The sequence below is a fragment of the Oncorhynchus tshawytscha genome, linkage group LG34 (genome assembly GCF_018296145.1).
Source record: "Oncorhynchus tshawytscha isolate Ot180627B linkage group LG34, Otsh_v2.0, whole genome shotgun sequence".
Lineage (NCBI taxonomy): Eukaryota > Metazoa > Chordata > Actinopteri > Salmoniformes > Salmonidae > Oncorhynchus > Oncorhynchus tshawytscha.
The window spans coordinates 4,089,184-4,100,772 of NC_056462.1; the positions used below are offsets into that span (position 1 = coordinate 4,089,184).

General features: G+C 44.3%; 1 protein-coding gene across 7 annotated transcripts; it reads right to left on the minus strand.

The window, feature by feature from the left end:
• Nucleotides 1-2,038: 2,038 nt before the first annotated feature.
• Nucleotides 2,039-9,815, minus strand: LOC112231722 (mannosyl-oligosaccharide glucosidase). 7 transcript variants are annotated; one of them, XM_024398454.2, is made up of 5 exons: nt 9,710-9,815; nt 7,888-8,247; nt 5,948-6,171; nt 5,528-5,721; nt 2,039-4,605 (listed from the first exon to the last, which is right to left on the minus strand). In XM_024398454.2, the coding sequence occupies exons 2-5, from the start codon at nt 8,237-8,239 to the stop codon at nt 2,844-2,846; spliced, it is 2,532 nt and encodes an 843-aa protein (XP_024254222.1). In that variant the 5' UTR covers nt 8,240-8,247; nt 9,710-9,815; the 3' UTR covers nt 2,039-2,843. The 7 variants fall into 7 exon arrangements, with proteins under 7 accessions (XP_024254222.1, XP_024254220.1, XP_024254221.1 ...); XM_024398452.2 differs by having other exon boundaries at nt 5,528-5,736; XM_024398453.2 differs by lacking the exon at nt 9,710-9,815 and adding an exon at nt 8,417-8,710 and having other exon boundaries at nt 5,528-5,736.
• Between the last annotated feature and the right edge of the window lie 1,774 nt (nt 9,816-11,589).

Genomic DNA, 11,589 nt, shown 5'->3' on the forward strand with positions numbered 1-11,589 from the left:
GCCGCTCTCTTCAAAGGAATTAACACATTTTTTTCTGACTGACTGCCATTGCTTGGAGGGGATGTGGAAATGTGGAATACATTTCCTCAGTGTGAGAGTGAGAGAGGTGTGTGCTTGTGGTTCTACCGTATTACTCAGGCCCAAGGCCCATGATGACCAGCATTGCATTATCAGGTCAAGGGGTCAAATTCTAAAGCAACAATATATTACCCTTGCACATTAGACCCAGCAGCACTGTGCTAAACCGGTCACGTGGGAACTGCAGTGGTTTCCCCAAAATGTGATAAACAAATATATATAATATTTAAGAGTACAGATTATTGTATGGAACAATATACATGTGTTTTTTAGAAATAAAATTTTATTGAAATGTTGAGTAAATGTACTTATGTACTTATTTGATAAGAGATAAATTCATTGCATTTAAGGTTATTTGTTGATGTAAAAATCTAAATTGACCGATTTTAAGGTTGTCTCACTTGGGGTGGGGTTGCAACAAATACTTGTGGAAAAAAAATGGGGTCCACTGAAATTCTGGTGGAAAAATTACGGTCTCCGCTGAAAAAGTCTGAATACCACTGTGCTAAACCCTGTGCACTGTCGGCCTCTGATGTGGAACCTCTGACACATCTGCTCCCTACTGAACAACAGAGTGAACTATCACTTCCACACTCCACTCGTTGGTTGCTAACATTCCCAAAATTCCCAGGTTTTTTTTTACATTATAAATTTTGTTTGGGATGTTCCCGGAATCAGTAGGCTGGAAAACCTGGGAATTTGGGGAAAGTTACGGGACTTTTGCAAACCTATTCTACATTGGGCTAACGACGATGAACAATAAATGTCTCTCTCTATGTATATCAATAAAAAGGATAAATCACCATTAGCAGAACGTGAAATAAGGACTATGGCAGTTGCGCTTCTGTTTTTTAATACATTTCCAGTAGCCTACTTCCCAAAAGTGAGGGGAATTACAAGAACACAGAAAAGATGTCTGCTTTATGTTGGTGATGACAGTTTTAAGATAAATACTGAATGTTGCGTTGCTCTCTTTTTCAACTTTTGCAATCATTCTCTAACTGCACTTTGGAGCCAGACTAGCTACAGCCAGTGCCTCTTCCTCCTGAGCATAGGCCTATTTATAGAACTGCAAACCTGACAGCGCCGAGACCAACCTTGAACTACACATCTAATCAAAGGCTGTGATAACATGAAAGCCAGAAAGGATTCTGTCCCAGGGTCACGTGGAAGCTGGAAACCAACATCAGTGCAATCAGGAGCCAGGCCCTCTGTAATGGTGTTCACACACACACTGCTGTGTTAACAAAGATCTAGCCACTGTACACTATGCTCCTGTCGTGTTTGTATGTGTCTCGACTCTCTACATGTCAACACTTGAAAAGAAGTTGACACCGGCGATGCACTCCGAGCCTGTCCATTTTATCCAATTTGCCCATGGGCCCCTTCACAACGACGCCTCGCCATGGTAACGGGCACCGCAGAAACAATGACTCTCTGCGGATTGACGTCAGCGGCTGTCCTTCGTGTGTCGCAGTCTGACAAAGGACCAGGATCAGGCTCCCATAGTGGCTCTTTCTCAATTCATCTTTCCTCGCCTCTCCTGTTTCTTAAAACCCATCGGAGAAAGAGCTCCCAGGGAAGGATCCATGGACCATCTCGTCCAATATGGTTGAGGAGGTTAGGAGAGAGGATGCAAGGAATCAAAGCGAGACAAATTGACCCAGTCACCGGTTACCGATCTGGAGGGTCACTCCTATTAGAAGTGTAAATTAACAGCTGTAGTTTAATGCACCTTAATAAGCACTGCTATAAACTATTTAAAAAAATATCTACTTTCATTGAATTGCTAATATGTAATGATTGGTTACCAAAACCAGAGGCTAGAGTAACACCACACAATGGTAGATTTTGAGCAAATATATGCGTCTTTCCTAAAAGGCGATAATGACTTGAATGTAAATCATCCTTCCCACAGACACTGAAAAAAAAAAGGAAATCAGCAGTCAGAAACAATACATAAGGGTTTGACATATTTATTGTTCTTTCCACTGAAGATGTAACAAACCAACGCAATGAAGTTAGTCATGTTAATCCGTGCCACTCACGGTATCTGCTACCAGTGGAGATACAATACATCTTCGTCTTGTTTTGCATTGTTAAAATTAACAGGAAACCGTTTGTTCGCAGCAAAACATTTGACGACATCAAAACTTATTTCTCAATTTTATACGGGCTTAAATGAGATTGTATGACAGGACAAAGCAACCCGAAAACAAAATTAACCTAGGGATCAAATATTTTAAGACTGAATACACTATTTCTCAATACAAGTATTATTTTGTTCAACAGAAAACATCTGTGGAGACAAAAAAAAAAACACTTGAATGATTGACTTTGAAAAGTGCATTAGTTCCTGCTGTAGTCTTGATATGATACCATTTGAATGATTTATGTCAAGACTATTCTTTTGCTACTACTATTGTTACTATAGTTCTTAAAAGGTTTCTGCCATCAGACAGACTTCTCTCAGTCAGGCGGCACTTGGGGAGTTCATTGAGAAGTATATGGGGTAGTCAAAAATAACCTTTCATGCGTTCTTTGGGGTATGGGCTTTGTGCACACACTCAATGAGACAGCCAAAGGTGAAGAATTGGAACATTGGAGTTGTTTAGTTATCATTTGAGAAAATCATATTATTTAAGAAAATCTTAAAATCATAGACCTAACATCTGTTGGCATTAAGAAGACAGATGGAGGGAGTAAAAATGGCACATTTTAAGAGAGCATCTTACAAAAAGCGAGATGATATTTTTGCATCAGTGTCAATACTGCTCAGCCATTATCAAAACAGTTAGTGCCGACCAGCCGGTGAAGGGGTGGCTCCCTTGCCCACTGCCCGTGCTGTCATTGTACTGTTCCCATATATACCCAGTCTCTGCATACTGTCTGTAAACATTGTTCATGATATTAGTTCTGAGTTCCTGGTAGAGGGTGGCCGCCTTCTCCTGATATGGCCCCTCAGTGTTGCCATAGTGGTGCAGGGCCCTGACAGCCAGGTAGTTAATGTTGATCCATATGGGGCCCCGCCAGTAGGGGGCATCGTGCTCCGTGTTGCGTTTCATGTAGAGTGGGTCGGCCCTGGACAGAGAGCGCAGGCCGTAGGGCGTCCACAGCTTGTCCGCATCCCGCATGTCTCTGAAGATGTGCTCTAGCTTGGGCGAGTCGGGCGTTAGGACGTGCAGCAGGAAGGGGAATAGGCTGATATAGCCCAAAGCATTGACGAACTGCGGCTTGGGGGCCCGGCGGACCGAGCGCACCAGGCGCGCCACGGGAAACTGGTGCCTCGGCTGCCCTGGGGGCACGTACACCTTCTCCTGCTGCAGCGACACCGCCTGCGTGTGGTTTCCATAGTCGCTGAAGGAGCGAAGCTGGTCTGACCAGTGCAGCTCGTCCAGCAGTGCGTTGTCGCTGAGCGTCTGGTGGGTGCGCTCGTACTCCTGGTGTGGCTCTCCCAGCAGCCGGGCTACGCTGGCCATGGTGCCTGACGCCAGGGCCATCCAGCAGTGCAGGTCCACGTGGCGCTCCTCCGCTGATGGATGCGAGGCCCGCGGATAGTCATCCAGGCCGGATGTCAGCGTCTTGGGATTGAGGAAGAGGTTGGTGTCCTTGTCACGGCCCCGCCAGCGGTAGGAGTTGGGCAGCGGGCCTGTCTGGGTGGTGTTGTACCACTCAAACCACGTCTGGAGCCGGGGGTAGAGCCTGCGGAGGAAGGGCAGGGTGGGCCGTGAGGACTCTGCGTCCGGGTTGGCTTGGAGCTGCTCCACTAGCTTCTGCAGGGCCAAGAAGAGGGTGGGCGGGTTGGCGTTCTCATTGCGCTGCACCACAAACTCGGCAGGAACCTTGCTGCGCGCCTCGTCGCCAAGGATCTGCTCCCGGGGAATCCATCCCTCCATATTGACCAGGTCCAACCAGTGAGCCGTGGCCTCCCGCGTCACCTGGGGGTCCCACTTGCTGAGCAGCAGCTGGTGGAAGCCTTCGTCCCACAGGAACCCCCGGGGGAAGAAGGAACGCGAGGGCACGGCGGTGAACAGGGCACCCTCGGGGTAGAGCAGCGGGTACTCATTGTACACCGACTGGACCACCGACTGGCCGTAGAAGTAACCCATCCCGCCCAGCATGTTGCTCAGCGCCGCCTTGCTGAACTTCACCTGGGCCTGGCCCAAGCCTTTGGCTTGGAGGCCGAACGTCTTCTCGAACTTGGCGTCGAACGCCGCCTTCCTCTTCTCCAGCTCCTCTGTCATGGCCGCCGCTGACAGCTGGTTGGGACGATCGCGGAAGCTACCAGACTCGAACAGGACCTCAATCTGGAAGGGCGTCTGGACGGTGACCTGGTGCAGGACAAAGTCGCTCTCCTTTCTGGGGTCGGCTGATTTCGGCTGGTGCTGGGGTTTGTAGGTGTCCACCGCAATGTACTGCCTCTTCTCGCCAGAGGGGTGGCTGTAGACGAATCTGCGGTTCAAGCTGTTCCTCACAATGTCCGTCAGCCTCTCCAAGCCTGGCGACATGGTCTGGAGGTAGTTGTAGCTGAGGAAAGGAGAGAAGACAAAGGTGAACCACCCTGAAGGTAGCAGGAATCTCTCATGTTCTAATTTTTCCAAAGCTTCCTCTCAGCATTGGAGCAAGGCACCAATATCTTTGACCTGCAGTCACCATAGGGTTTTATACCCTTCAGAGTGCATTGGCCTCCTGGAAAGTGGCAAGACCTGTGATTTCATACTACTTCAGCCAAGGGTCAGGGACAAAGAGTACCGCATACTGACCGATGTGTTATGTTGAATGAAAACTGAAAAGGAGCCTTGTCCTTTCCTGTCTAAATGGCAGACACACTTGTGATCGGCTTGTTTTGGTTGCTGTGTTCCTGCTCTTCCGACCTTCTATTCAACACTCTTTTCTGGCCTGCATTGTGGCTTGATTATGCAACCTCCTCATGAAATCTTGCTGTTCCTTCAATTCCTATGCATCGGAGTCTCTATTGACTTTGTCCTCACCACTGGAACAGATCAATGTCTCTCTGTTCTGTCCCTCAAAAGGTTGAACAAAACCTTTATATCAGAGCCAGAACAGCAGTTTGGTTGGCCATCTTCATCGCAGACACTGAGGACATGTCCTAGCTCTGCTTTGTGTCTCAATGCATTGCGCTAGCAGCTGTGCCTTTATTATTTGCAATGCTTTGTTTCATACTACATGATTTCTTTCACATATCACGTTTCCCTCTTGACAGGCTCACTGACTTTATTGAAAAAGATTGATTATGTGCTATTTCTATTTTTCACTTAGAAAATCTTCTTCTGATTTTCTTCATGTATTTAATATTGCTTGGTATTATTTACATTATATTAATAAGGTCTATTGTGGCATATTTGTCCACTGTTTTCAAAAGTCTTTCTCTGTTGATGGTTTTTGGGTTAGAAAATGCTAACGTTAGCAGTTTGGGAGGAGTACCTACCTGGCATATTTGGCACTGGAGGACTCCCCAGCGACAGGCTTGCGGAAGGTGATCTTGAAATTCCCCAGCTCCTCTGAGAACCCAGTGATGGAACCTAGACGGTTCCTCTCTTCCACGTGGGCCTCCAGGTAACCCTGGGTGTCGGCAGCAGCGTAGAACATCAGGGAGATGACCGGCGCGTGGGGAGCCGAACTCTGGGGGAAGGAGAACTGGGTCATGTTCAGTAAGATGGAGAAAATGTTTTGAAACTTAGTGAAATGGGAGAGAAAATCTCTGTGTTCAGTAGCATTCTAATTCTTTTTTTTTCATACCATTAGACAATATGAATAGTTTCAAAACTCAAATGTCTTTCAATGTAGGACAAATAATCAGAATAAAATATGGGTTTAAAGGTATGTGAATGTATCCTGCCACACTCACATGCTGCTTGGCTGTGATCCTCCAGGTCCAGTCCCCTCCGTGCTCACCGCCCATCCGCTTGACAAACTCTGTGGTGAGCGTAAAGTCGCTGTCGTGGATCTCCTGCACACCAAAGCTGAGGCCATCATGCATCAGCCAGCCATAGCCCTGCAGCCTGTCGCCCTGCTCGCATGTGTGCCTGAGGTTCACGTCCACCTCAGAGAACTGACGCATCCACATCATCCCTGTAGAAAAATGGAAACACATTATTGATTTTATTTATTTCATCATTCCCCAAAATATGAAATGTTAAACATGTTCATGGATTATGTATAAATTAAAATGGCTGCTGGTCAAATGTCCAGCGCCACATTTTTCTAACGGAAACCCAAAAATCCAGGGTTTCCGTTTGAGAAATGTGGCGCTGGACATTTGACCAGCAGCACTTTAATTTACCGGACATTTAATAAATGTAACGGATCCATACGCAGTTAGGTGCGTAACCTGGTTAGAGCGTCCACCCATGGTGCTCAGAATGAAATAAATCACATTACGGTTATTCATCTTAACAAAACAGGCAATTTGAGGATGCAATGGCGTGTGTCCTACCTACCGAATTCTGATTAGCAATTTGACGAATAGCTGTCCACATGTACTTTTCCGCAACCAACGAGACGAGTAACGAAAAGAAAAATCACTCGCCTATGTCAATCTACTATCCCCCATAGTAGAAAAGTTGACCTATAATTTTGGTCAGCTTGTTCTGTACGAGAAAGAAATAACAGACAAGGACAGTTGAGACGATAGATCCCAAAACCATACAACCAGTAGGCCTAGGCTACATTTTTTTTTTAAACACAAAAAAACAACGAGGCTCATATAACAGATCCGAACGTTTAGCTTAAAATGTTGATCAAATATTGTTTATTCACATTATAAATGCGCAAACGGCATTAATGCTATGCGCGAATGTTCGTTCCCTAATACAATTAGCGGTTTCACGAGACAGATGAAAATATCCATTAGAAATTATGAAAGAGTGGAGATCTAAAGACAACTAGCCTGGGTTGTTAATACGACTAGGATAATGCCTTTGGCTACGGGACAGTTGGTTTCAATGGCGTATGGAAGTCTTTATAAAAAATAATTACCTGCACGTTTGTTTGAATTTTGGCTAGGCTACTTTGAAGCAAGGGAAGACATGCCTCATAATATGTAGTAAGACGTTACGGTTTCAAACAATTAAGTATATGTTTTCAAAATCCATACTGCCTCCAGTTCATTGCAAAGTGGTGTGTGACGCGCTGAAGCCTGCCTAGTTGTCTATGCACCTGAATGGCAAGCTCGCTTCAATTACCATTTGAGAAATAAAAAGATAGGGTTCGTCTTCCCACGCGGTCTTATCTCCATGTTATAGCGAGTGTTTACGGTAGACAAACGGTCACCCTGTGCTTACTAGCATGCTCCGAACACCTGTGTGTAACGGAAGAAGGCCGCCAGAAACGTGTCGTCACTGAAAAATACTGTTGGCTGCAACTGTGATAAAGCCGGATAAAACACTGTACAGTATAATTAGCATTTGTAAAATGATTTTTGATGTGACATGAAAGTAAAGGGCTTTATATTTCTAGAACCAAATCGCAATTAATAATCGATCACGTTTAGATAAGGGTATTTGGCTGTTTTAGCTGCCAGAGCCAGTCTACCTCTGAAAATAAGATAAAATCCTTCGACCTTAAGGGGTAATGATAGGCTCCTTAAGAGGTAGGCTCCTAACATAAACCCTGATATAATATGAGGTTAACACTTATACATCTTATTTCCATTGTGTTCCTCTGGCAAGTAACTAACAGGTTAGTACTGCTTGCCACAGAGCACACACAGTTATTGCCAACTGCCACTTTAGTCAATGGTATTAGCAAATATTTAAGGATGAATGTAGAGAAACGACAGTCTAGTACCTGTGACAACAGATCTTGGGCTCCTGGTTTTCATCCCAAAGTAGACCTGGGGTCGGTAGGATCCCCAAAACCTCTCAGGGGAGACCTCAGCGCTGGTGCTGTTGACATCGAGGACAGGCGGCGAGTGGTGCAAAGTTACCACCCGTTTGGCCAGCGAGGAACGCATGTAAAGGGCATAGAAGAACCAGATAAGGCTGAAGATGCAGAGGCCGATGGAGATGTTGATGAAGATTTTGCCAATGTCGAGCTTCTTTTTTTTCTCCTTGCGTTGTAGGGTGGCAGGCTTCTCGTCTTTCCTTGTGGGAGGGGGGTCAGCCTCGCCGGTCACCACTCTCTTCCTCTGCCTGCCCATCCTTCCAGCTGAGGAGGAAGAAAAGATACAGGCATCCTTCCTAACTTAGTTGCATGAGAGGAACGTAACCGCTTAGGGATTTTGCCATGAGGTCAATGGTGACTTTAAAACAGTTATAGGTGATAGGAGAATACTGAGGATGGATCAACAACATTGTAGTTACTCTACAATACTTACCTAATTGACAGTGAAAAGAAGGAAGCCTGTACAGAATAAAAACTATTCCAAAACCTGCATCCTGTTTGCAACAAGGCACTGAAGTAGCACTGCAAAGAAAATGTGGCAAAGGGGTTTTTCAGCTGTTCGTGCACATTACATTTTTCCCTTCGTCGCTCATTGGTCAACAGTAGGGATTCTTCAATGAAGTGTTCACTGTCATTCAACAATAGACGACTCGTTTTCATGCACATTTTTTATTTGAGAAATACTGCATCAAACATCCTAGTTAACTTAAGAACGTAATTGCTATATCTTTGATTAATTCGGGCTATTTTGTATACTGCCTATGGCATCTCACAGTACTATTGCCACTTGTTTTTCAAAGTGAAGGTCTTCAAAGGGAGTACGAGAGCACACTTGTTCACTCCTCTAGGTGCCAGCCGATCCAAAGCATGCAGAAGCCTTTAGTTTCTTCCCAGCAATGAGTCTGGATCTGAGTACCCACCCAACTATTTATAGAACGCAAACACATTCTAACCATTCTAATTGGTCACTGAAACCGATGGGTTGGGCCAGAGCCACACGTGGTTAAAGCAGCGTTTTGAAATCATTCATTGGCTTTGATACTTCAATTGCTGGCTACTTGCTCTGTACAACCCCCAAAACGACTGAAGTATGTAGCAAACATAGAGCAGCAGAATAACTCTGTTTAAATTGTCTGGCAAATCTCGCGGAGGAACTACATGGGTCTACAACAGTCCTACGTTTGGGTATTGTTTATTTCTACATTCAGATTTTTTTCCCCTCTTAGGGCATTCCGCCTACAGTCAATATAGAGTAAATTGAAAATGTATTTAACTTCTGGCTTCCGGGGGAATATTAAGTTGTTTTGTAAGCTAATTGACAACGCTAGTGTGTAAATACTAGTTGCTAAAAGCAGCTAGCTACCTAGACCTCATCTTCAGCAGTAGGCAACAACATTGCTTGCAACTACTGTACAGTACAAACTAGTAGTTTTATAGCCAATGTAATGTTGCCTCGTCGACTATGAAAAGAAATACCTTTAACTATTACAACGTATTACATTATTTTAGGAACTGCGCTAGGCAAAGCATACATTAAAGCTTTTCGGCTAAAGCTAACTGGCTAATGAATGGTTAGCAAACCGGTGGCTGTCACTAAGGTATCGGGCAGACCCGTTTTAGAACGAGTTTGCAGATTTTTGAAAGAAGCTTTCATGCCAATAATGCAGCACATAAAAAAAGCACCGAGAAAATGTCATATGGACAGTAAATGGGGGAGAAGACTCACCTTTCAAATATACAGAATATCAGCTGCACATAATTCGCGCTACTTCCTGGTCCCCTAGCTCTCGTGAAACACTGACGTGTACATAAGTGTTGACAACCCACGCAAGGGGCATATTCATTACGCCTATTGTTGCAAAGCGTTTCTTAAAAGGAAGAAAACGAAAATACCTACCCGAATTAGTCCAAATTAAACTCCTTTGTTGCAAAACGGAACGTTGCAACTGACTAATGATTACACCCCAGCTCGAGTTGTCTGGCCAGAGGTCACAACATTGAATCCATGCAAACCATACTGTACAGTCAACTACTGATGCAATGACATTTGGGACTACGCGATCCTAAATGTTCACTAAACCAGAATATGCAGCTATTCTTAAATCCAAATTCATGTAGTTGAATTGGGACAGGTTGTGCAACGCATTCCAGTGTTGATCATTCAATCCTATCAATTTTCTATCCAGTATGGATCGAGCATTTATTTGCCATATGACTACCACTATCATGTAGTGTGTGATAGGAACTGGTTATACAAAAATGTCCCCAAAGAATATTACACTGAAGAGAAATATGGAATTTTATTGAAATTGTAAAATGAACTGCATGAGGAAGGGCATTGGAAACAGTTCCAACCTTTTTAAAAGTGGTTCATAGCTATACAAAGATGGCTCTGTGGGGCTTATGTATAAAAACCCTCAGTATTCGTTTTGGACATATTCACATAAGCTGGACACAATGCATTGAACTGTGAATATGATTGAGATACTTATCAAACTGCAGTTGCGTGATTTGTATAAGTAACAAGACTAAAGATTTCCCTTTATGTATCAGTTATGAACTTCTCAATTTAAAACGCTGTAAAATAAGTGATTGTATGGAGAATGGCAATCAGGAACATGTGATTCAGACCTGATGACTCGGAGCAAACGCTGACGTCAGGCACATCCTCTGAGCCCTAGGTAGCGATGACCACTCACTTCTAGCTCATTCTTAAAGCCATTCCCAAACCAGTTTATGTAAACAAACAGGGGTGATGACACTCAACCCCAGTTTTGTTATGATTGTTTTCCCCATCCAGATCCCTCACATTACGAATCGGAGCTTATTACTTTACATTGGTCACCAAAGACAGGAAAAACCCATTGCATTCTCATACCAGACACTCGATCAGCGATAAGACTGGTTTTCTTCGCACTCTCCTGTATTTTCTTTCACATACTTATTGAGCTTTTGATGTAGCCTGCCTGGAGTGCCAAAGGTAGGGAGACTCATTTATTGTTTCCATTGGACCAGAAAAGTGTCATCAAGAGCAATAATGTATTTGATGATAACCCTACTTTTTAAACCCAGGTCTGCCTAAAAGAGATTCCACTGGTTGACATCTAACAGTTGGAGTTTGTGAATGAAACATCACACTACAAAAGCCTGCAGGGTGTTCCAGTTTGTCTTTGAACAGCTCAGTGAAAGGAAGAGGGGTTCTAGAGATCCTGAGTATTTGTACTGTATATTTCGAGATGCTGATTCCCCACTCCCATTCTGACACTCAAGTACAGTGTACTAGTCAGGAGAATCCTCCACTAAGGGGAAGGAGGAAGGCCCTGATCTGGGCTCTTTTTATAAACCAGACAGACTTTTGTAACTGCTGCTGTGCTTAACAACCCTGCCTAGGATCGAGATACACAAACGTGGAGTGGACAGAAATAATCCAACTGACACAGAGCAAAACCACCAACAGAAAGAAAAAATAACTGTCGTCTTTATGTAATTACAGAACGCTTTGGCCAAAAATAAATGCAGAGGTCCAGGTCATTCCAAAGAGCGATTCAGTTCATAAGAGCTTGCAATGCAGTATGCTGACAAGTTGTCTTTTTTGACAAGTGCTTT

Bases quoted from the DNA above. Each gene is read 5' to 3' on its own strand.
- LOC112231722 (XM_024398452.2), bottom strand. From the start codon at position 8,239: ATGGGCAGGCAGAGGAAGAGAGTGGTGACCGGCGAGGCTGACCCCCCT. The intron at 6,172-7,887 runs GTACTAGACTGT...ATTTTTCTACAG, and splicing joins CCCAAGATCTGTTGTCACAG to GGATGATGTGGATGCGTCAG. The intron at 4,606-5,527 runs GTAGGTACTCCT...TCCTTTCCTCAG, and splicing joins TCCAGTGCCAAATATGCCAG to CTACAACTACCTCCAGACCA.